The sequence below is a fragment of the Phodopus roborovskii genome, unplaced genomic scaffold, assembly GCF_943737965.1.
Source record: "Phodopus roborovskii unplaced genomic scaffold, PHOROB, whole genome shotgun sequence".
Taxonomy (NCBI): Eukaryota; Metazoa; Chordata; class Mammalia; order Rodentia; family Cricetidae; genus Phodopus; species Phodopus roborovskii.
In genome coordinates, this window is record NW_026126611.1 from 2,495,154 (window position 1) to 2,519,651 (window position 24,498).

The following is a 24,498-nucleotide window of genomic DNA, read 5'->3' on the forward strand; positions in this document are numbered from 1 at the left end:
TTTAGTACACCACTGAAGCCCCGTGTTCCCCAGGACTCTTCTCACCAGGGGATCCCTTCCATGTCCCTTGGCAGTGTGGGCATTCAGTATCGACAAAGGAGGAGACATTTGCTGGCATCAGATTCCTGCCTGTGGACCCTGTCCAGGGACAGCCTAAGGATACAGCCCAGAAAACATCAGCCTATTTTGCTTTCTGTTGCCTCCTGTGACCCCAAAATCGCCAGCATATATTTCTACGTTTCTGTTCTTTAAGTAAATGCCTGTCATCCACCAGAGGGCCCCTGGGGGTTTGGTGACCTGTGGGCACAGAGAGTGTCGTCTACCCTAGCAGTGAGTGTCACCAGTGTCAGCTGAAGCAGGTGGAGGGTGGCAGGTCTCTGTGGTTCCCTGCCTTTCCGATCGCCCTCTGCTCCCAGCACATTAGTGTGCCAGTTCTGGGGTCTGCCCTCCAAACACCCATGCTGCTTGCCTAGCTAAGTGAAAAATTACAAGTTAATTATAGAGCAGGAAGCTCGTGCAGAGGATGGTGGAGCTGGCAAATGTAAGCTCTGTTTACTTTTCCTCCTGGTGGCTGAAGTGATGCTGAGAACTCAGGATTAGCCCAAACCCAAAATAAACATAAACGGTGACCTCACAGGCTAAGCAAGCCAGTCCACCCTGGGGCCCAGCCAGCCAGCTCCTAGCAAGCAGGCCCATGGTGAAATGGCTCTCCGAAAGAGCGAGAAAACACCTCACCCATTTCAGCCCCAGGGTGGCAGGGTGGAGGTTCACTGTGCGAAGCCCCATGGCCGTTAACTACTTACGTGCTTGTGGTACTTTTTACATTTCCAGCCCAGCACATCATCGGTTTTGCTGTGAGGTGGGAAGGGCTCTGAAGGGAAACAGGCTTGGTGGCCGTAGCTGTCCTGCCCACTGGTTGGAGGGGGTGGGGGGGACACACGGCCGTTCACTGCATGTGTGTTGCGTCCAGTGTTTTGTCGCTGGGTTTTCGTCCTGTGCCCCCACTCCGTGGTGAATGCACCAGGAGAGCTCACCCCCCTCAAAGTCCCCGTGAGGGCTGTGACCACAGTGCCTTCCCTTTGGGGACTCTGTAGATCTAGACAGCTTTGCTGTAGGGGAGAGGTTGTGCTCTTCCCCTGACTGTGGCACCGCCCACCCCCTGGGCCCTGGGCATCATTTCCTCCTCCCCATCTCCCTGTGCTTCCTAGTTCGGTGCTGGCATGCCCCGCATTGCCGAGTCAGGAAGGGCACATCTGTGCCCCTCGCTCATCGGGGCAGATGAATTTCACAAGTGCCTACAGCCAAGACTGTACAGTGGGGAGCAGATGCTAGGGTCTGTGACCCCCAAGGTAGAGCCAGCTCCCTGTGCCCTTGGCCGCCTCCGTGTTTGCTTTGTGCTCTGTGCCCTTTGCTGACTTTCCACACGGCCTCTGCGGTGTGTGTAGGCCCTGATGTCCCTGCTCAGCATCCTCAGCACCTGTGTAACATGAAATCTGTCTCCTTGTCAGTGCTGAAGCTGATGTCATCTTGACACCGGAGAGACAAATGAGATTATTAAAATGGATGAGGCGGACCGGGAGATCCCGGCTGCCTCCCCCTCCCTCAGGGTGGGCATGAATTACCCGCCACATCCCTTCTTGCCTGTCTCTGCCCCTTGGTGCCCTTGGCTCCTCACCATCCAGGGTCCAGCACAGGTACCTTGCCAGATCCCAACTGTGTGCGCAGTGTCCTTAAATCACCTCATGCGCTATCGTCTCCATGGAGGACGGAAAAGCATGCTTTGGGTTGGAAAGCAGTTTCTGCAGCAGATCTGAGATGGACCCCTGGACTTGTGTGTGTTTTTGCCACAGCCGTGGGAAGAGCTGTGTGAGCAAGGGTTTCTCTGGGCCTCTGTTTTCACGGTTCCCAGAGAGGGCTCCACGGTGACGATCCCACAGTGTATGGCCAGCCTCTAATGCTTTCTTGGAGATTAAAAAAAAAAAAAAAAAAATCCTGTAGAAAACCAGTGCACTAACTGAAAGGCATTCAGCAAATGTCAAACCTTTAAAACCCCAAGCTATACCTTTTGTAGTTCACATCTAACGTGTAATTTCCATACTACATATACGGCCCTCCGTGTAGCACACACGGTGAGATATGGTGCTACATAAATACAGTTACATAGCTAACGCGTACAGTCTGCATTGCGCCTCCTCGTACATCTTGGAAGTGTGGGGGCCGCTTGTGGCCTCTGGTCCCTGCTGTCTGTAGCCTGCTCTCAATATATCCCGTTCTCCCTACAGAAGCTGTACCGCAAGGAGATCAAGCCGCCCTTCAAGCCTGCAGTGGGCAGGCCTGAGGACACCTTCCACTTCGACCCCGAGTTCACTGCAAGGACACCCACAGGTTGGTCTGATCCGGTCTCTGCGAGAGCCTGTGTGAAGGAGGCTCCCTTAGGGGGTAACCTTTAACCCACTCTGTGCTCTTCTGGATGTCTCTGCTTAGCAGTAAGCTGTCAATGGCAGAACCAGGTCTCACTATTCCTCGTGTGACACTCTGTGTGGGCCCCCTCTTTTGCTGTGAGACGCTGGACAGTGACAGTCTTTCCCAGGGACACACGGGCAAGACATAGAGAAGAAACAGGTGGTTCACATCAGTGGTCTGTGGGAGGAAGAGGCTGTCTTTAGGTCTGCGAGCTTATGGACTAAATGTATGACTTCTGTGACGGCTGGGGGCCTATTTGATGGATGCAGAGCAACTAAAGCCCAGCACAGAAACTGGGCTTCCTGGTGTGTGAGATCCCTGGGGTCCGTGTGGTCCTCTCATAGCTGGCCGGCTCTCTTAAACGTTAGCATTCTGGTTTGCGGTTTTACGTGATTAGTCGTCTCAGACTACCATGACAGGGTGGCGCTGGAGGGTGACTTAACAAGTGGTGTGCGTTGTGGCACAGCGCTGGAGGCTGGGTTCAAGGTCAGGCTGCTGGCAGGGTCTGTTCCTGGTAGGGCTTCTGTGTCCTCTGGTGGCCTTCCCTCCCTGAGCGGAAAGGCTGGGGAAGGCTGTGCTCCACCCTGTTCTTGTTAGGAGGACCTGTGAGGGTAGGGCCTACTCACTCCCTGACCTCATTTAATCTTGACCTCTCCCATGAAGACCCTGACTGCAAACACAGCTGACCATGGGCAGGGCAGTGGGAGCCACTGCCGTGACGGGGTGATGGCATACGGAGCAGCTGCTAAACCCCCTTGCACACTCAGAGAGCAAGTTCAGCCTGCCGTTGTGGGAGCTGCTGGTGGCTGTGCAGAGACTCTTTGGGACTTCTCACTGCTTCCAAACGGGGAATGGTGCAAGGTTGTTGGAAACTAACCACAAAACAAGATGGGGGAAAGGGGAATAGAGAATCCACCCTGTTTCCCTGGAGCAATGCCTTTCTCCAGTGCAGCACCACAGATGGCTCTCTCTGGCCTCTTGGTCCTGCTCCTCCCTAGGGAAGACCACAGTAAGGCTGGGGAAGGACTGCCCTCCAATGCTGCTTGTTTCTTATGCTGCCAATCGGTCAGTCCCACGACAGTGTGGGCCAGGGCACAGAGGAGCATGCCCGTTCCTCTCCTGAGGTCAGGAGGTCAGAGCCCCGGAGGCCACCTGAGCGGCTCACCAGTCCTCCTGCGCCCGACCCAAAAGTGAGCAAACACGAAAGCAGATGGGAAATTCACTCTGCCCAGACCTTGGGGACGGCAGAGTCCTCACTGGGAAGGGCAACATTAGTCACGAGTCTGTCCTGTGGTACTACATGTTTAAAATGCTCCACGGATGGATGGAGCAGAGCCGCTAAGGCCAGCAGCTCCAGGCATCCACTGTGTGAGCTCTCTGCATTTCCTTTGTAATTTAAACTCCAGCCTAGCTGTTTGGTGTGGCCTTAAGTAAGCCCCCTAAGCCTTCCGTGCATACAGAAATGATGTCTTATCTTAATATTAGCCCAAGGAAAACACAGCGGACATGGGCATTCAACCCTGTGTCTAGCACTGGCTCGTGTCATTCCTTAGTACTGTGATTTGTGCAGATACTAAGTTAATAGACATCACCAAGCAGCTTGCCTTGGGGGTGGCAGTAATGGAGTGAGTGATAAAGATACAGAGAAGTCACCCTGATTTTCCCAGCAGGGGAGCCAAGTAGACCACTAAGTTAAAGAGCAGCCACAGTGGTGTGATCCGAAACAGCCTGGAAACACGGAGGGTACTTCCTGTGGTAGGATTAGCATGAAGCCACAAGGGAGCTTCTGCTTCCTGATCACACGTCGGCTGCTCAGTGGAGTGTGCCGTCTAAGGTTTGAAAACCTTTCCCCAGGACAGATGCTTATCACTGCTTTTGCAAGTTTACTTTTTTTTTTTTTTTTTTTTTTTTTTTTAAGTTTAACTTGCAATTTTGCTCTTTTGTGTGTACTGTGCTGGCTTTCGGCCCCTCTTGACTGAGTGCGAAGCATCCTGAATTCCATTCCTACTGTCTGCCATCTGCTCACATCCAGCCTCAAAAATCAAATGTCAGTCCCTCAGGGTTCTTCTTATAAAGACCTCATCGCACTGCAGCAGACGGACCATCCTTGGGTTCCCGCTGACGGCTTCCGTCTATGCACAGAGATACCGGCATCTCCGTTGTCTAGAAAATATTGCTGACTCGATCTGACCACCAAAGGATGCATGAGTTCAAGTTAATGTGACCTGTTCCCTACACACGAGTATGGGCATACACACCCAGTGCGCCCTAAACAGACCCTGGTCTATGCCCTCAGCACTGCCAGGTTCAGTGAATTCCTAAAACAGCCCAAATTCCTAACCCTAAGCCTGAGTCCCTGAGACTGACATACCCACTGTTAAGTCTTTTTCCTCTCGTCCAGTCTCTTAATGTTAAGAGAAGGCAAGAAACGAGACCTGGAAGCCAGGATCCCGTGTCTTGACAGAGCAGGAGCCCATCCATCCCCAGGGCCCAGGCTGAGTGAGAGCCCAGTCTACATTAAACTCCACGCTGCCATTGGTCGTCTCGCTGTGCATAACTTCTCGTCCTAAAAGCATTGCTGCCGTGCCTTGCCTTTTAATTAAGCCTCCCAAGTCTAGCACCTCTGGAGTTTAGAGTTTGTTTCCAGGCAGTCGGCCTCGGTCACATTAATTCAGGTCACATGAGTGTCTGTCTACATGGGAGACTGAGCGTCTTGCGAGGCAGCCAATCTTGGGTCTATTCCCTTTCTGCCCTGGGCTCTTAAGGTGAACCTGTATCCAGGAAGCGTCCTGTCCCATAAGGTGGGGGTCATCTCTGCCCAGTAAATAAAGTACATGGTAGGGTATGTCCACCCTGTGTGGGATCCGAGGCCCATCCCCCACCCAGCTCACTGGCCTTGCCCCTGGGCTATGAAGCAGCAGCCCTCACAACCCTGTAGCCAAAGTAGACTATGAAGGAACAAAAGCTACATTCTCTCTCCTCCCTATATCCCTACCCACCGTTGTCTCCATATCAAGTAAAGACCTAGGGAGGGTAGAAAGGCAGAAATTCCTCCTCCTGGGGTAAATGACTCCAGAACGTGCAAATACACACCAGTTTACCTGTTCACATATGTATGCGTATGTATGTATGATGTCTAATGTAGTGTGTATTTTAAAATCGTCATATGTATTTATAAGAAAAAAAAAAAAACTAGGGCTGGAGAGATGGCTCAGCCGTTAAAGGCTCACAACCAAAAACATAGGGAAAAAAAAAGGACTAGGTTATATATTACATTTTAAATATTATTAGCTAATACATTATTTATTTGGGTGTCCTAAATATATTATGGACTTTGTTACATATTATATATTTTATGTACTTCTAATATATAAATGTACTAGGTGTTTACATAGCTCGGTCTTCACTTGTAGGGGGCCAAGTTTTTTATCTTTTCACAGCATCTCTTTTCTGTCCGCCTTTCCCACCCACCCCCTCCCTTGTTTCTTTTCCTTTTTAATTTTTGTTTTGTGTGTGTGTGTGTGTGTGTGTGTGCGTGCTTTGTTGTTGTTGTTTCTGTTATTGCTTGAGCCAGGTCTAGTTATGTAGCCCAGGCTGGCCTTGAGCCTGTGACCTTCCTGGCTCAGCCTCCTGGAGCTCAGTCCAGCAGGGGGACAGCACCACACTTGGTTTCTGCTGCCTTTGTCTGCTTTTAGCTTCCAAACTGTTAGGATCACACCTCCAGAGACGCCACGTATGGGCGGAAGGAGTAACAGGTCCCAACCCTTCTCCGGTAAGATAAGACCACATGGAAATACTTAGATTAATAGAAATGGGTTAATACTTAAGAGAGAGCTAGCCAGTAATAAGCCCTAGCCATTGGCCAACAGTTTCATGATTAATATAGTGCCTTTGTGTGTTTATTTGGGGCTGAAGCTGTAGCAGGACCTGGCGGGACAAGAGAAACTCCAGCAACAAATCCGGAAGTTGAGAGAAGAGCAGGTGGTGTCAGGATACAAAACCCCAAAGCCTGTGATGTACTTCCTCCAGCAGGACTCCATCTCTCAAAGTGCCATAGCTTTCCCAGGTAGACCAGCTAAGGATCAAGTTTACAAACACATGAGCCTGTGGGAGACACTTCACATTCAAGCTGAGGCAGGGCAGCCAGGTAGCCTGGAACATGCAGCATGGCCGAAACAGAGAGACAAGGTAGAAGGAGGGAGCAGACTCCTGAGAGTTGTCCTCTGACCTCCACACACATGCCTGTTCACAGATGCACATGCGTGTGTACACACACACACATGCACGTATACAACAATTAATTAACTAATTAATTAAAGCTAGGTATGTCACTGCATCTATAATTCCCGAACTGAGTAACTGGAGACACAGGTCCCCAGAGTTCTGTGGCCAAGCAGCCTAGCTCGTTCAATAAAATAAACTCCAAGTTGGATGAGCTACCCTTTCTCCAAAAAAAAAAAAAAAAAAAAAAAAAATTAGGTGATATCGCGGTTAAATAAGGATCAGGATAAACCAAAGAAGACACTTGATATTGATGTCTCCATACAAACAAGCTCACACATACCCCACCCAGCAGTAAAGCATTCTGATGTGGGCAGACTGTTACTAATTGTGGTTGTGGCATGTAGGTTGGCTGTGAATTTTTTTCCCTCTGTCACAAATAATGCTAAAGACAACATTTTCTACACTTGTGCTTTTGAAAATAATTCTGAGGACTAAATTCCTAGATGCATGCTGGCTCTTCAGAGGACATGTGACTTTGAAAATGCAGGGGCCATCCCCCATCCCTCCTTGTCCAAGACCACAAGCCAATTCAAGTTCCCTCCTTCAGCTCCGAGGTTGCTTTCCTTTGGCCAAATCTAGGTGTGGCTGGCTGCTCTCACTTTTACGGATTCCTTAGCTTTACTGTCATCTGTTTAATAACCAGAACATCTCCAGACATGGTGACCATGAGGATGGCTTCCTCTGCTCCTTCTTGCCTGTCACATATCCCCCCCACCCAGCCAGGCATTTGTCTTCCTGTTTACCCAATGGTGAGCCTGGAGGAGAACCATATCATAGCAGACATGCTTCTGAACGGATCTCATGGGACTTGGAAACATCACCCCTTTGACTCATCTGCTGGACTGTGGGCAGGAGTGACTTTGCCCACGTGTCCTTGAGGAACAGGGTCGGGTAGTCTCGGCACAGAGCTGTGCAGCTATGGAAGGGTCTGTGTGGCTGTGGGTGTGGCTTTGGGCACAGATAGGGGATGTAGGTGAATGTGGACTGCGGAAACCTTTGACTTTTCTCTGGTTATCTTTAGGCTGACAGCATCTGCTTAGCCCAGAAAGGAGGTGTTGGCTCATGGGACCTCTGCTCCTCCTAGAGCTTCTGGCTGCTTTGTTTTTTGTTTGTTTGTTTGTTTTGTTTTGTTTTTGGCCATGATCTATAGTAGGGAGGGGTGGTGGGTTGTGCTGAAGAACATTTAGTAACTTCCAAAGTTAGTAACCTAAAAACATGTCATCAGTGACTATCTGAAAACTTCCGTGTGACGTGCTTGCCAAATTGAATCAGACTCTGAGAAAGTGTCATGTGTTTCTACCTCTCTACTTGTACATACCTTTTCCAACACGCCAGCTGCATATGTGTTCTCGTGCACACATGTGCACACAAGTATTTGCCCTGGCTCACTTGGCTCTCATGAAGTGTAAACCATGCATTGCTCATCCACAGACTCCCCTGGTGTCCCCCCAAGTGCAAACGCCCATCACCTGTTCAGAGGATTCAGCTTCGTGGCCTCCAGCCTGGTCCAGGAGCCCTCACAGCAAGACATGCCCAAGGCCCCTATTCATCCAATTGTGCAGGTATGTCTGGTTGTCCCAGGAGCTCAGGTCAGAGCCTTGATGCCTGGCCTTGGAGACCCTGTTAAATTTTATCAGCTCAGTGCTGGGTGCTAATGGTGGGTCAATGGTAGACATCTCCCTACCTCTACATGTTACTGAGTGTTGCCATGGTGATCTTCCTGGTGATCAGAACCATTATACATTCATTTCTAAAGAGGAAACAAAAGTCTGAGGAGATGACCACCATGGGTGTCTGTGACAGCGGCCCCTGTCTTTTCTGTGTGAGCTGTGGGTGCCGTGTCGTTGGGAGGTTAGTGGGGACGTCATTTACACTTCCATCATTCTGTGGCTGTAACTCGAACTCAGAGAACTCAGAAGGATTTGGAGTAAGCTCACTTGAGCACTTGATGTCATCATTCAGTGTAGTAGGTGGCATTGCATTTCCCTGGCATCTGTCTCCCTTGTGGCTGTGGTTCGTGAGGTTTTGGTTCCCAGGGGTGGGCAAGTGGGGACTATACACGTGGGCCAGAACTGGCCTGCGACTTAAACATATGGGTTGGTCCTTTTTCTGGACACTCACTCTGGCGATAGCACTGCAACCAGACAAGTGCATGCCTCTTTATTCCACGGATTCTCATTACCACAGATTCTCACTGCCACAGCTTTACCCCACGGGTTCTCACTGCCACAGCTTTATTCCACGGATTCTCATTACCACAGATTCTCACTGCCACAGCTTTACCCCACGGGTTGTCACTGCCACAGCTTTACCCCACGGATTCTCATTACCACAGATTCTCACTGCCACAGCTTTACCCCACGGGTTCTCACTGCCACAGCTTTATTCCACTGATTCTCATTACCATTGATTCTCACTGCCACAGCTTTACCCCACGGATTCTCATGCCACAGCTTTACCCCACGGATTCTCACTGCCACAGATTCTTACTGCCACAGATTCTTACTGCCACAGATTCTTACTGCCACGGCTTTATTCCATGGTTTCTCACTACCATGCATCTTTGGAAGAAAAACAAGTGATCAATGGACACATACTATCCAGGTGGCTAAGTATTAAAAGTTGTAGGCCACAGGAGCTCTAGAACCATCTATGCATAGCTCTGTGGCTTTGGACAAGGCACTCGTAGTTTTCCCGAGTTCACGAGTTCCCAGGGTGCCCTGGGTCTGTGTCTATAGTCATGTGCAACTGTGTGTAAGGCTGCTAACCATCCCTGTCTTGGCCTCTCTGCAGCAGCTGCATGGGAACAACATCCACTTCACTGATGGTTACGAGATCAAGGAGGACATCGGGGTGGGCTCCTACTCCGTGTGCAAGCGGTGCGTACACAAAGCCACCGATGCCGAGTATGCTGTGAAGGTAAGGCAAGGAGCCCTGGCCTAGATGACCAGTACCACCAGCAGGAGCTCGGATGCTGAGCAGGCTCTCTCCATCCACAGTGTCTGAGCTCTGGTGTGATGGGTTTTAGTTTATTTTGACATGAGGTCACCTATTTAAAAATTATTTTGCAAGCTGGGTGTGGTGACATACAACTGTAACCAGAGCACTCAGAAAACTGAGGTAGGAGAGCTGGGTGTTCCAGATGAGCTTGGGCTATGTAGCAAGATTCAATCTCAAAGGACCCCCCCCCCAAAAAAATCTTTTCAAATCATAAATATTTCAGTTATGTCCAACAGGGAACCAATCATCTTTAGTAACTAAGTATAATGTGCCAAGAATAATAGCCCTAGGCACAAAGTATCTAAGAAGCAGGCCAACAAACAAGCATAGCATTTATCAAAGGAAGGAAAGGGGAGGGGGACAGATACAGCTGTGAAAAAAAAATAATTGAAATAAATAGAAATAGAGAATAAAGGAGACAGCTAACGCTTTACTCCAACCACCAAAACCTGTATATAGTATAGATACCTGTAATCCAATTTGGCAACCTCTAGGTAGTAATTTTCACCTCTGTAACTGCTACAGGTTAAATGTTCAACCTGGGGACCCAAAATGCCAATGTCTGGGGTTTTCTAATTAGTAAAAGCTAAAGTTTCCTTCTTCTGAAGTCAGCATCCAACATACACAGATGCACACACCACGCATTACACACTGTGTGTTCTCTCTCCACAACTGTGGGGTGGTCTAACCTCCACCACCCACTCTTGACAAGAGTCATAGGGCTGGAGAGGTTGCTCAGTGGGCAGAACACTCATTACAAAGCGTGTGGGCCTGACTTCAGATCTGCACAGCCAATATAAAACCAGGTGTGGAACACACATCTGTATCAAGTGTTCCCAGGTGTAGAGCACACATATCTGTATCGAGTGTTCCCAGGTGTGGTGCACACATCTGTATTGAGTGTTCCCAGGTGTAGAGCACACATCTGTATTAAATGTTCCCAGGTGTGGAGCACACATCTGTATTAAATGTTCCCAGGTGTGGAGCACGCATCTGCATTGAGTGTTCCCAGGTGAGGTGGGGGCAGAGACAGGGAAGCCTCGGGCTTGCTTGGGCAGGCCAAGAAAAAGACTGTGTTTCAGAGAAGATGGGAGGGGAGGACTCAATCCTGAGGTTGTTCTCTGACGTCCACAGGTGCGCACACATGTTCACACACATGCACGTGTGCACACGCGCGCACACACACACACACACCCCACAGAGTCTTGAGGGACGAAGTTTTAGCCTGTGTCACCGTGGCAGGAACCACACGGCTCTGCTTGGCATGTGGCACTGTCCCAAGTCTTCAGAGAGTGTCTAGGGAGAGTTGGGGCTGACCAGCAAGACTTTCCATCAACTGTGAGTCTTCCCAGCTCTGAAAAGACCGCTTGGTGCAGTGAGCATGGGGTATTGCGCATCCACTGCTGTCTCTTGACACTGGACATTTCTCAAGAGAAAATGCATCTTCACAGGCCGTCTACCCCAGGTTTATCAGGTTGCAAAACTATTTAGCAGCCTAGCAAAACAAAACAAAACAAAAAACACCAGCCAAACATCTCAGGCATCTGTGGCCTTGAGGCGAATACAGAGGAAGCAGGGGCTAAGAGACACAGCAGGGTCACCGGCCTGTGTCACAGGCCGTCCCCTCAAGGGCTCGGATACAGGTCTAGACTGTATGGCTGGAGGTTTAACAGAAGATCTGTATCCTGCCTCACCCCAGAGGACTTCCCAGTACTCTGTGGCTTGCGTGGGCTTCTTAGTATTTCTCTGTGAGTTGTTTCTCACAGAAGTTCTTCGGATTGTTTATCTCGAGGCCAGCAGCACTCCTAGAAGCAAACAGAGCTGCCAGAGAGCGCTGGAAAGCACACCCATTGTGTGGCCAGCTCCAGTGTTTTTCTAGAAACAGCTCGCTGCTGTTTCATGGTAATTCTGTGCCTCTTGACTCAGCCCCATTGACAGGGCCAGTGGTTTGCTCCCACATCCAGCTGTCACGCGGAGCCCCCTACTGTAATCAGCTTTGCTGGGAGTTAGGACTCTGTCCTCAAAGGTCCTGGTGAGGTTTGACCCTGTGCAATCTGTGACAGCCTCCTCCCCAGAAAAGCCGGGGTGTTGCCTCTCTCTCTGGGTGTTGTATCTCCCTCTACCTGACAGTAAACGAAGAGCCAGGAGTTCCCTGTTTGTCATTCTAAGCCTTGAGACTCCCTGGACAAACCAAGTGGCAGACATGCAAGGATTCCTTTGTCCTTTCTGAGAGTATAGTGAGTCCTAATTTGGAAAATGCTCAACTCCCTCCCCCCACCCCAGACAGACCAGGACCATGGTAAGCCAGTGCTTCTTGGCAGGACACAGTTAAGTGTCTACATGTGACCTAAGGGCACACACGAGCTTCCCATGGCGGGCAGCAGTGAATCTACTTCTCTGAGGTTTGAACCTTTCCTGGGTTTCCTTCAAAGACGGAAGATCCAAGAGTTGATCAACTTCTGTGTCCACACGGCTCCAGTGAGCAGAGCCTACGTAAGCCTCTCTGTAGAACGCTGAACTCAAGAAAGCTGTGTGTGAGTGTGTGTGCATGTGTGTGTCTGTGAGTGTGTGTGTCTGTGTGTGTGAATGTCTGTGTGTGTGCTTGTGAGTGTGTGAGTGTGTGTCTCTGTGTGTGTCTCTGTGTGTGTGTGTATATGAGTGTTGTGAGTTTGTTGTGTCTGTGTGTGTCAGTGTGTGAATGTGTGTGTGTGTGTGTGTGTGTGTGTGTGTGTGTGTGTGTGTGTGTGGTGGAGACAGACCGAGCGGTAGACGATGGAGGTCTGTGCTCATGCACTGTTACCAATCACGGGGGAAGCACTCCAGGGCTGCACTTCAACCCCGGGTCATCTTTCTTCAACGGTCAGAAAATCCTTCAACAGCAAGCACACCGCCTATGGCTTCCCCTTCAGGAAGCCAGCGGCTTATGCATGATTGTGTCCCTGATAGCTCTCCTCACTGACCACAGAGCCAGAATCTACAACACAAGTAGGATAATGGAAACTCGGAGGTTGGCAGGGACGCCCTTCAGGTGGCCTTTCCTCTTGCCCTGCCGTTTGGAACGGAACGTGCACGTTGGCCCAGGCGTGCACCTCTTTACTGACAACCCCTCCGGTGGCTGAAGTTTTGGGGGAGGCGGCAGCGACCACACCCCCTCGGCAGCACACCTGTTGTTACTAAATGCCCATAGTTGGGATCAGATAAAAATAAAGGTCCCTGCTGCCGAGCTTGATGACCTAAGTTCCATTCCCAGGACCCACGCGGTGGGAGGAGGGGACCACCATCACTGAGGTCTCTGATTTGTGTGCAGGGTGAGAGGGATCGAGGCCCATTGCTTTCATGTCTTGACAGCCAGTTTCTCCAGTGTGTGTGTGTGTGTGTGTGCGCGCGTGAGTGTGTGTGTGTATGTGTGTGTGTGGTGTGTGTGAGTGTGTGTGTGAGTGTGTGTGAGTGCATGTGTGTGTGAGTGCGTGTGTGTATGTGTTGTGTGGTGTGTGGTGTGTGTGTGTGTGTGTGTGTTTGGCTTCTCTGTCAGAAATTGGATGGCTCTTTTTGTATGTATGTCACCCTGTTTTTAATACAGCACAGCATGTGGCTGCCACACCCAGGACAGGACTAACTCCTCATGGGAACTCGGGTTTGGACTCACATCTCGTCGTCGGTGTACAGCAGAGTTTGCTTGCCTGTGCTCAGTTTCATTCTGTGTATATAACTTGTCAACCAGCAAGGAACTGGAACCAAACAGATCCTTATTTTTAGAAGGACTCATTGGCATGGAAATTTTAATATCTTTTTTTTTTTCCTACGACGAAAACACTGGAGTTCTTCCTGTTTGTCATTTGTTTAATTTTACAGGAGAAAATTTCTTACGTGTTTTTTTTTTTTCAAGTACATTCTGTACTTGACTTGCTTCCAACATACTGTGATTCTTCCAGCAAGTGAAAGGAAGCCCTGGGCCTGAGAAGTGCATCCTGCTTGCGCTGCAGCCTTCGGACCCCGCTTTCAAGCTCATCACCTAGAAAGGGGCTGCGTCGGTGATGGCTGTTGTCCTTTTGCTACAGTTATAGGAGAAAGCCGGTGAAGGGGGGGGCGTCCCGAGTGGGGGGAGGTCCCAAGGTAAGGGGCCACGTGGGAGAGCATAGAAGGTTCCATAGCAGGTAAGGGTGACCGAGGTGGAGGAGATGATAACACGCCAGGCAGACAGAACTGGAATGAGGAGGTTATTTAGAATTGGGGATGAGGGGGAAGGGAAAAGAGAGAGAGAGAGAGAGAGAGAGAGAGAGAGAGAGAGAGAGAGAGAGGGAAAGAAAGCAAAGAGCAAAAGAAGAGAGCAAAAGCGATCGTAAGTGGGCGGGGTCTTTCTTTTAACGGGATCCTTTGCACCTGCAGAGGACTCGTGGAACCCTGGGCTGACCAGGGCACTGCCTGAGTGCATTCTGCCAGGTGACAGGGGCAGGCCAGCGTAATGCCCGAATCCTTATAATGGGGAGCTCGAAAAGTGCAAGTAAGGACAGGTACAGACACAGAGAAGTGGAGGAAACGCCTCGAGGGTGGCAGACACTCTTGTGTAGCACCATCAGCCACCAGGAAACGTGATTCCCCTGCTAAGAAAAGCCATCTTCCTGCACGCCTCAGCTTAGCACCTCCGATGAGCCTGAGAAGCAAGCAGTGTGCTGCACAGCCCAACCGCGGGGAGCTTACCCACCTTCAGCAGGGACAGCTGTGTGCCAGGCGGGATGCTGCCTGACCCTTACCCAGCAAGGACAGCTGCACGTGGAGTAGGATGCTGCCTTCCCTTCCTCCTGCCTTTGACTGTGGTCGTCTCTGCTAGCAAGCTTATACCCGGAGAGAAGAGCCAAGAACGTGGTCCACAGGACTTGATCTATTTGGAAGTGAATCCACCTACACCATACCCAAGAAGCCATCCCACCAGGGAACCCCCCTGAAGGATCTCCTATGTTCTCCATCCACTCAACAGCAGCCTGAGAGAATGTCTCACTTACTTGTGTTTGGTGGAGTTGCTTTGCAAGTTCCACCAAACATGTGACATTCAGCCGTGTGCGTGCGTGCGGTATTATAACAGACTAACCAGCGCGTCCTCCGGCGTGCTTCCTAGTTGAACATACACATTGATTCTTACTACAGCCTTAACATGTTATTTAATGTCAGCGAGATCTTAAGGTCTTTAAAAAAACGGGATTTGTTCACAAATTTTTCTCGTGACCTTACATCCAAAGGACAAACAGGAGTAAGACAGGTATGGTGAGGAAAAGGGCCAAGCATCTGTGGAGCCAGGCATTTTTATGATGGCTGCAAGTATTCTCACACATAAATATTAACAGACGATATTCACACGATCCAGATTCAAAAGCTATACTTGCAGAAACCTCAGGGTCCTCCAGCCATAGCTCCAGCTCCATGTTACCCGTTTCCTCCTTCACGGGAAGCCAAGGTTTTTGATATTTTCCTCTTCCTTCCCAGGGTTATTTCTGCAGTTCTCAAGGAAATGCATGCGTCTCTCTACATTCCCTCTCTGCTTTTAAAAACAAGTGCCATTGTAGGATACATCTGCGGTGCTTTTCCAATTTGAGTGTCCCTGGCGGTCAACAAAAGACTTCCTCTTGTTCATTCTGCAACTGGCTCCTTGGGAAGAGACCAGATTGATGTCAGGAGTGGATAACTTTATCATAAAAATGACTTTGGGAAACAAATGCATCTGCCACTAAATTGTCTAAGCCTGGGAATATATTGCAAAGGGAATATGTTGGGTATGGGATACCCATGTAGTCAGAGCAGAGAGGCTCTGGAACTGGGGTGTTGTTGGGGGTAGGGGGCATTTCTGCATTTATGAGTCATTCTCAACCTAAATGATGCCCACTCCACACACGCAGATCCTCTCTCTCCACCAGCTCTCCCCGAAAACATAGGAGGCAAGGCACCTCTAGAGATGTCAGGGCCATCATGTAGAGAGGGACAGGGACTCCTGTTTCAAAGGCAGGCCTTGATTTGTGGTGCCTAGTAAGGGGAAGCCACCCACCTTCCTGGAGTCAAACACTTTTATCTGCTATTCTAAAACATTGTGCAAAATACTGGGCAGGGGAGGAAACCCAGAAAGAAAGGGGTGGTGTGTGTACCTTGGCCGTGAGGGAAGTGCAGCCTGCTCAGCCTCCTGCATCCTCCTGCGAGGACCTGCTCTGCTAATACATCTTGTGGCCGGTGTGTAGTTTCCAGAACAAAGCCGAGGCCTCCGTGACTGGGAGCCCATTTGACCACGTGAAGTGAGAGCTAAACACCACAGTTCAGTGGCTGCAACAGACTGTGCTAGTAGCTGTGCCCGGAGCTCTCCATGCCTGGTCCCCTTTATTCTTGTGCTGTTAGGGATTGAACACGGGGCCTTGTATACGTTAGACAAGAACTTTGCCACCGAGCTCCATCCCTGGCACCCTTCTGTTTACTTTTTACTTTGAGACAGGGTCTTATTAGGTTGCCCAGACAGGGCCTACAACCTGCTCTCCTCCTGTCACAGGCTCCTTTGTAGCTGGAGTTACAGACCTGGCTTCCTCTTTTTAATTGCACTCTTTTTACTAGATCTACATTTCTGAGGAATTTTAAGCGATCTTGGTTGGAGTCCCGTGGGGGTGGGGGCAGCTATGCTGTGGCTCTCTGGGGCCTTCAGCCCATTGTCTGCAATGGTCCAACAAGGCCAGCAGCCAATTTCTCAATGCTGTCTGCTGTGTGTGTTTCAGATCATCGATAAGAGCAAAAGGGACCCCTCGGAAGAGATCGAGATCCTCCTGCGCTATGGCCAGCACCCCAACATCATCACTCTAAAAGATGTAAGTGCTCCTGTAGCAGCTCTCCAGCTTTTTCCTTCAAGTAACACCAAAAAACGCCACCATTGGAACATAGGCAATGATGGTTTTGCATCCAAAAGCTTAAATGGAACCCTGGGTGTTTCGGACCCCTCACTACGCAAGCGTGGTGCTCTTATTGTGCATCCTTGCTTTACATGTAAGATTCATGAACCAAAACCAGCTCCTCTGCAGACTTGGAGTCGGCTCTCTCCGCTGTTGGAGGTGAGCAGCCCAGGTCTGAGATGATGTCATCTTCCCACTTTCAAAATAGAACAGTGAACTCGAGATCAGAAACAAAACACCAGAATTGGCTCTACGCCTTTCACACAGGTCAAAGTAAATTGTTTAATAGCTCGTTCTGGAAATTCACCTATTAAATTATTATCGATGAGCTAAGAATAAGCGTTTAGGTCTGGCTCCGTGCACGCGGTGACTGGAATACACGACTGGGTCGTGTTTGTATGTGCAGGGCGCAAAAATAGCCAGTTTGCATTTTGCTTTTTGTTTTTAAACTGAGTTTAAAGCTAGTATTGGCAAAAAAAAAAAAAAAAAAAAAAAAAAAAAAAAACCTGTTTTTTGGAGCCAAGTCTCCTCCCCTCCAGACGTACAGAGCCAGAACACGCACTCTGACTTGACCCTCAACATTACATGCATGATGACGGTTGAGAAGCGTTATCTTTGCAGTATGCTGCCGCCACCTGTCACTTTTCTTCCCATGGCGCGCCTACCTCACAAAGCCCGGCAGCGTAACTGTACCACATAACCCAGCTAAGCAACTTTTCTCAAGTCCCCTGTGTTTCCCATGGTCTAGCTTGCCCATTCTCCCTGATAGCAACGCTTTTTCCCTCCTAAGAAGAGCCGCTCCTGTGTAGCTGGGATGGCTACTCACCCGTTTACAACAGTCAGACAGCTCCATCTTACACCTAGGGGCACAGCCCCTCGAAACTTCTCTCCTCCACCCCGTTTGGAGCCCTTTCTCCTTCACACAGCCAGGGTCTGAGGACAGCGGCCACGGTGACGTACAGGTCCCCGAGGTATTGTGTGCGTCCCCTTGGCTTTCCAGGTCTATGATGATGGCAAGTATGTATACCTGGTGATGGAGCTCATGCGAGGCGGGGAGCTGCTGGACCGCATCCTCCGCCAGCGGTGCTTTTCAGAGCGGGAGGCCAGTGACGTGCTCTGCACCATTGCCAGGACCATGGACTACCTGCACTCCCAAGGGGTAAGTAAGGCCCAGGACGGGGCAGGGGACCAGCTTCAGGGCCCGGGTGCTTCCCGTGCTCCTTCAGCTCTGAACAACATACCCGAATGATGTAATTTGCCTTGGCCTGCTCTGCTACCCGTTCTGGGTGTAAAGTCATTTGGACATACAGTATACAGCAAAAAGGTTAATTCATACATGTGAGCCGGTCTTAGAGGGGGGAAATTTGATGCCCAGACCTTGATAAAGAAAGAGCGGTTTAGAGTTTTCATTACCAGATACACAAAGCTAAACAGAAAGGGTAACTGCTAGGGTTCCCTCCGCGTCTGAGGGCCCAGACTGCACCGCGCTCCTCGGGGACTCACTTCTAAGTCCTGCACCGAGCACAGGTTGGTTAAGCCAACCCCCACTCTGGGGAGCTCCAGGAGGCATTCATTGTGTCAAGGAGGGAGCAGCCAGCATCATACATTGTCTGCATTTTTTCCCCTTCATCCCTCCCTCCACCCTGTGTCTCTTGTCTTTCCTTCCATTCTTCCCCCAAACCCATCCATCCTTCACCTCCACCCTCCCCTCTGGTCTTTCCCTCTCTCCTCAGAATTTCTCATAAAGCAGGTTTGGGTCAACTGTGTACAGAGGCTTGCCAGCTTGGACAGTTCTTCCAAGACCTCACAGTGCCTTTTTGTGTAGCTTCCCTGTGACCCGCACACAGCTTTCCGAATAGCGAGGTTCTGGAGGTATCCTGAGAGTTCGCAGGTAGTCTTCCGCTTAGTGAGGGATGGAGACAGGAATCTTCCTGTAGGCTGTCGTCAGTGTCTATGAACCGATTGCCTGAGGGTATGGCTTCCATCTTCTTAGCAGAACTCCCCGCTCCTCTGCAGGAGGACAGTGGGGATGTTCATCTTCCCAGCCTCATGAAGGCATACCACAGGGCCCTCTGTCCCTTCAGAGGGCTTCACTTTGTGTCCCAAATAGCTGCTTTGTTTTGCGGTATTTGCTGGCCCTTCTGCCGTGACAGCTGTCACTGTAACTATGGGACATGCTTGGTGTCTGTGCCTTGAACCGGCGCAGGTGCAGTCTGTGCAAGCCTGAGCCTCTCCCCTTACTGCCAGCAGCCAATGTGCCTGTGACAACAGGTACACCATGCTTCTGGTTCCCGTGACAAGTAGCCTGTGCCTGGCATACCCCAAGGCCCGACTGAGTGAACAAAAAGCACAGGAACCCTTTTTTTTATCTCTGTAGCCAGAGCCACCTGTCACAGGCCCTTCTGTGGCATAGTGCCAACAGCTGCTCCTGAGGCTCAGATAGCGCGTGTTTTACTCGGTCAATTAATCCTGTGTGGAGGCAGACTGAGTGACCAGCATGGGTGAGAGAGATAGGGTGGCCACTCAGAAGAGCACTGTCCTCTTCTCCCGCCATGGGACCTGCCCAAGGAATCGGCTCCATGCCTCCTGCATACCCTCCTTTCCTCTCCCACTTGGCCCGCCTTGACTAACGCTTCCTGCCTTCCAGGTTGTTCACAGGGACCTGAAACCAAGTAACATTCTCTACATGGATGAGTCTGGAAACCCCGAATCTATCCGCATCTGTGACTTTGGGTTTGCCAAGCAGCTTCGAGCAGAGAATGGGCTGCTCATGACCCCATGCTACACAGCAAACTTTGTGGCTCCCGAGGTAGAGTCCCTAAAACTCCCCCGGGAAGGCAGCGTTGCCAGGCTGTGGGAAACACATTGCCTTTCCTGTTACCGGAGTGACTAGAGAGAGAGCTCGGGGTATTGAGGCAGCGCAGTGGGCTCAGCAGTATCCCCGAGAGGCACACAAAGGGGAGCCTGCTGTGGAGGGAGGGATATTGCACGGTGGCTCTGGAATCAGGCAACTCAGCCACCACGAGCATTTTCCTTTCCATTGGAAACACTTAAATCGTGCATGGTTCTTGCTCTAGGGTTTCCTTGACAACAAGTCAGCATCCATCCGGCTTGAATAGTAGGGGCCCACAACAGTGTGCACCCAGATGCTCACATGTGTGCAAGGGAACTTCTCTGCTCCCCACCCTTTACCCCAGAGGATCACAAAAGGGTGCCTCGTCCCCCCCCCCCCCCGCCAGCTTCCAGAGGCCAATTCCAATAGGTTCTTCTGCCGCTGACATAGTCTGGGTTCTTGCATGGGTCGGAGTAAATTGGGACCACAATGACAGCAGCAGGGGCTAGCTAGCGTTGCCGATGGAGTCAGGAGAGGCCCGGGCCCTGTGTGGAACTGTCAGATCTGCTCCAAGTCCTCCGAGGATGATACTGCTATGAGCTTTGCCGAATGAGGCTCCAGCAGGTCCGGGTGTAAGAGCGACTAAGCATGGGCAGCGGGTGTCCAGGGGTGTCCAGGTATGTGAGCAGCCTCGGCCCCTGTGGAAACAGCTGGCCTGAAAGCTCTGGCTGTGGCTCATTTGGCCTCACTAATGCTGACGGTGCAGTGCACTTTGTAAGTGTGAAGAGCAAAGCAGCGTCAGCATTGGAATGACTCGGTGCCTCCGAGTTGCGGTTTCACACGGCGTTTAATGCCTGTCTTACGCCACGGCACATGATGTCAGGAATGCAGTGATGAAAGTAGGCAGGAAGGCAGTCTCTCCTGGGGAGAAACTGAACAGAGCACTAATGGCTCGTTCAGGCCTATGGGGCAGCAATGCACAGTGATCCGTGAGCATCTCCGACAATCACGATTCCTCAGAATTCTTCCTCCTTGGTAAACACAAACCACATAAAGCAGGTGTCGTGGCAGGTACCGCGAGTCCCAGGACAACACTGTGTGATTCCACTTATATGAGTGGAATCCTCACTCAGTCAGATTCATAGAGTGGCATGGGGTTGTCAGGGACTGGGTTGGCCTGGGGCAATTTGTATTTAACAAGGACAGAGTTTTAGTCTGGGACGGTGGGGTTCTGGAGGGTAGCTGCCCCACCCTGCGAACGTGCCTCGGATGTCATCCCTAAATGTGGCTAATACGGTAAACTGAAAAGCAAAACCTTCTGCCTTAACACCGTGCGTCAGGCAAGTGCTATGCCCAACTCCTGTCTCCTCAGGAAACATGCTACAACATGCTAGGTAGGACCCCAGCCCGCCCACTTCCCATTTGCTTAGGAAAACCTACTCTGAAATGGTATCGCCCAGTGCGATCCCGACCGTGCTGTTAACCTTCCAGGTCCTGAAGAGGCAAGGCTACGATGCAGCGTGTGACGTCTGGAGCTTGGGAATCCTGCTGTACACCATGCTGGCCGGGTAACGTAGGACCACCAGGGGTGTTGGCGTCACCCCTGAGGGCTTCACACTCTCCTCCCCTCATGCGTGTGTGTGAACGGCACCAACCCGTCTGGGTCAGGGTGACCGATTCAAACTCTGTGGGCAGGAGTGCACCGCGGGCCTTCTGCGGACCAGCCCACGCCCCCTCCTGTTAGAAGCAACACTAGGAGAAGCGTTTGCTTGTTCCTCTTGGGAGGTGTGTGCTGATGTGTGTCTGACTTGTGTCAGGGTGCTGGACAAGGACTACGCGTGATGTGTCCTTTGTAAGTCCAAGAATCAATCTGCCCAAGAGCCAAGATTTGGTGGTAGAACAACCCATAGGTCCCTCGGACTTCACACCTCAGGTTCCTGCCCACCAAACCACTCTGTCGGCATGGAAACCAAACCTCCAGGCAGAGTCCTTAGCATCCTGGTGCCAGTGTACCCCAAGGCCCAGAGAGTATGCACACTAGGGTGGACAGGCCTTCCACCTGGTTCCCAGCACTGACCACGTGAGGAAGGTGGCGTGGCACTAGGAATAAACCCTGGACTCGGAGAAGGAAGAGGCAGACATTGTTCCCTCAGCAGAAGGCACCGGTGTGGAGCTGTAAGCTCAAGGCCATCAATCCCCTCCCACACAGGTTCACCCCTTTTGCCAACGGACCAGACGACACCCCCGAGGAGATTCTGGCAAGGATTGGCAGTGGGAAGTACGCGCTTTCCGGGGGGAACTGGGACTCCATATCTGACGCAGCAAAAGTGAGTGTGTTTCCCAGGACTATTACCTCCTAGGCACGGAGATTCGCAGTAGGTGTGTTGTCTGTGAGGAAGCTGGAGATGCCAACCGTACGAACATCATTGACTTTTGTTCACAGAGTGTTTCACCTTTTTTTTTTTTAATTAAATAAAAATATTCCCTTCTTCACGATGTTGATAAGGTAACGCTGTGCAGAGCAGCGGTACCAATGGGAAATGTCGGCGTGGACAGACATACAGATGGAGGCAAATGTAGACATTAGCAGCTGGAGCGGGCCAGAGGAGTGGCATTGGGGAACTAGGCGCTGGGGCCAGGACTGCAAGCCTGAAGTTTACAGAGTGGCTGGCAGCTAGGGACCCCGAGAAAGAAGGGGCGGTATAGAATATGGCTGTGAAAGGTAGAGGGGATGATGGAGAATATGGTAGGGGGTATAGAGGAAGTCCTGACAGAGCCAGTGAAGGTGATGGTGAAGAATGTGGCCAAGTCGTGTTAAAGGAGACAGTGGAGGTGATGGCAGAGGTCCTGGTGGTAGTGATAGCAGAGGCAATGGAGGCGGTATTGATGGAGATGATGGAGGAGGTGGTGATGGAGGAGGTGATGGAGGAGGCGATGATGGAGGAGGCGATGATGGAGATGATGGAGGAGGCGATGATGGAGGTGATGGAGGAGGTGATAGAGATGATGGAGGAGGTGATGGAGGAGGTGATAGAGATGATGGAGGAGGTGATGGAAATGATGGAGGAGGTGATGGAGATGATGGTGGAGGTGATGGAGATGATGGAGGAGGCGATGGAGGAGGTTATGATGGAGGAGGTATAGAGATGATGGAGGCGATGGAGGAGGTGATGGAGATGATGGAGGAGGTGATGGAGATGATGGAAGAGGTGATGGAGATGATGGAGGAGGTGATGGAGGTGATGGAGGAGGTGATGAAGGAGGTGGTAGTGCAACCTCCTAAAGTTTCCAGACTCTCCCAGCATGGCACTGACACCTAGGGACCTAGGCTTTACACATAGCCTGTGGGGAACATTTCCTTCCAAACTATAACCAGGCCAGCTCTCTGCCTCTGAGTGTCCCCCGCCTGGTCTTGGTAGCAATCCTTTATGTACATCTGTGTGTGCTGGGATACCACGTCACAGCCGTGAGACCTTGAGGGACCAGTGTTTCCATTACTTTCCTGTTCACACTTGAGACCGGAGGCTGTGCTTCTAGGACAGACTCGCTCCAAAGCATCCCAAAGTCACTGCGGCCAGATGCCAGGAGGCGCTACTTTTCTCGTAGAAGGGCATCGTTCTCCTGCATAGTGTTTCTTGTGTTTTTATCAAAATGGTGTCTCAGCAGCTTGTGTGTGCCATTTAATGTTTGAAACACCTTTGCTACAAAATCTTCAGTGAAAAATAAGTTTTCTGTCTACTGCTAACTCAATAATCACTGGCACTTAAAATACGTTCACACGTGAAATGCAAAGACGCCTCAAACTGGCAGTTGTGTTCTGATGGGCAGCCCCTCGCCAGCCCAACAGCCCTCCCCTCTGAACCCTTGGCAGGATGTCGTGTCCAAGATGTTGCACGTGGACCCTCAGCAACGCCTGACGGCAGCTCAAGTATTGAAACACCCGTGGATTGTGAACAGAGAGTACCTACCCCAAAGCCAGCTGAGCAGACAAGATGTCCATCTAGTAAAGGTACCTAATAGCCAGGTCCTGTTAGTTAGTGGCTGTGGGAACAGCAAGGCACAGAAGAAGCTGTAGCATGTGAAGTCACCCATCACAGGCTCATAGGCAGAGATTGTATTCGAATGGCTGCTTTGGTGTATGGGTGGTGGTTGCTACCATGGCTGTACAGCTCTGGGATGCAGAGCCCTCATTTCTGGGCCAGAGGTCTATAAGGGTCCCCTTCATGCTAGGTAGCAACCTCTATCAGGCAGACCCGCGGTCCAGGTGCTACCACCCTTCCGAGAAGTATGTGTAGTCCTGGCCTGGTCCTGTCAGAAAGTCCATCCTGGATCTTTCTCGACGGTGTGCAGCTATGCCAAGAGCCCAGGTGCCCAGGTCAGTCCAGACCTCTTCAGACTGGCAGAGCCCACGAAGCATCGGCCAGGAATTTCTGGGGACCCAGCCGGCACACAAACACATCTGCCTTCTGGTCTTCCCGGGAACTCCACTCCAGCCTTAAGTACTCCCAAGGCACAAGCCCTAACTGAGCCTGGGTGGTCATGGTGGTAGCCGTCATTCGCGGGCTGATTATGCTATGGACACAGCAGCGTGCCTGCTACCCTCGGTGTACCAGTAATCCCAGAGTAAGGATCTCCCTGCTCTGTAGGGTTGCAAACTGAGGCTCTCAAGGTCCCGTGGCTGCAGCATCCCATTCAGGACTAGATGACACAGTGCTCACCCACCCTCCTTTCCTCTTACAGGGCGCCATGGCAGCCACCTACTTTGCCCTGAACAGGACCCCACAGGCGCCGAGGCTGGAGCCTGTGCTCTCGTCTAGCTTGGCCCAACGGAGAGGCATGAAGAGACTCACATCCACCAGGTTGTAGTGGCCAGCCAAGCCTGCCCTCCAGCCTCAGCCTCCCTACCCGACCTCCTCTCAGGCTCCCAGACGCCAGGTACAGGTCCTGTTCACGGGCACTTGAGTGACCATGAGTCCAGCACAAAAAAAACCGGATCTGGCCTTG

At 51.1% G+C, this 24,498-nt stretch overlaps 1 protein-coding gene across 2 annotated transcripts in view; it reads left to right on the top strand.

The window, feature by feature from the left end:
- The window catches only part of Rps6ka2 (ribosomal protein S6 kinase A2), a 192,696-nt gene extending 168,198 nt beyond the window's left edge, over positions 1 to 24,498 (top strand). Inside the window, exons 14-23 of one of the 2 annotated variants that reach the window (XM_051205997.1) lie at positions 2,283 to 2,385; positions 8,179 to 8,309; positions 9,541 to 9,666; positions 16,491 to 16,580; positions 17,662 to 17,820; positions 19,309 to 19,470; positions 20,986 to 21,062; positions 21,704 to 21,821; positions 23,366 to 23,503; positions 24,235 to 24,498. In XM_051205997.1, the coding sequence (XP_051061954.1) occupies positions 2,283 to 2,385; positions 8,179 to 8,309; positions 9,541 to 9,666; positions 16,491 to 16,580; positions 17,662 to 17,820; positions 19,309 to 19,470; positions 20,986 to 21,062; positions 21,704 to 21,821; positions 23,366 to 23,503; positions 24,235 to 24,360 (1,230 nt within the window). In that variant the 3' untranslated portion in view covers positions 24,361 to 24,498. The remainder of the gene's footprint in view (positions 1 to 2,282; positions 2,386 to 8,178; positions 8,310 to 9,540; positions 9,667 to 16,490; positions 16,581 to 17,661; positions 17,821 to 19,308; positions 19,471 to 20,985; positions 21,063 to 21,703; positions 21,822 to 23,365; positions 23,504 to 24,234) is intronic. The other variant, XM_051205998.1, reaches the window with a different exon arrangement.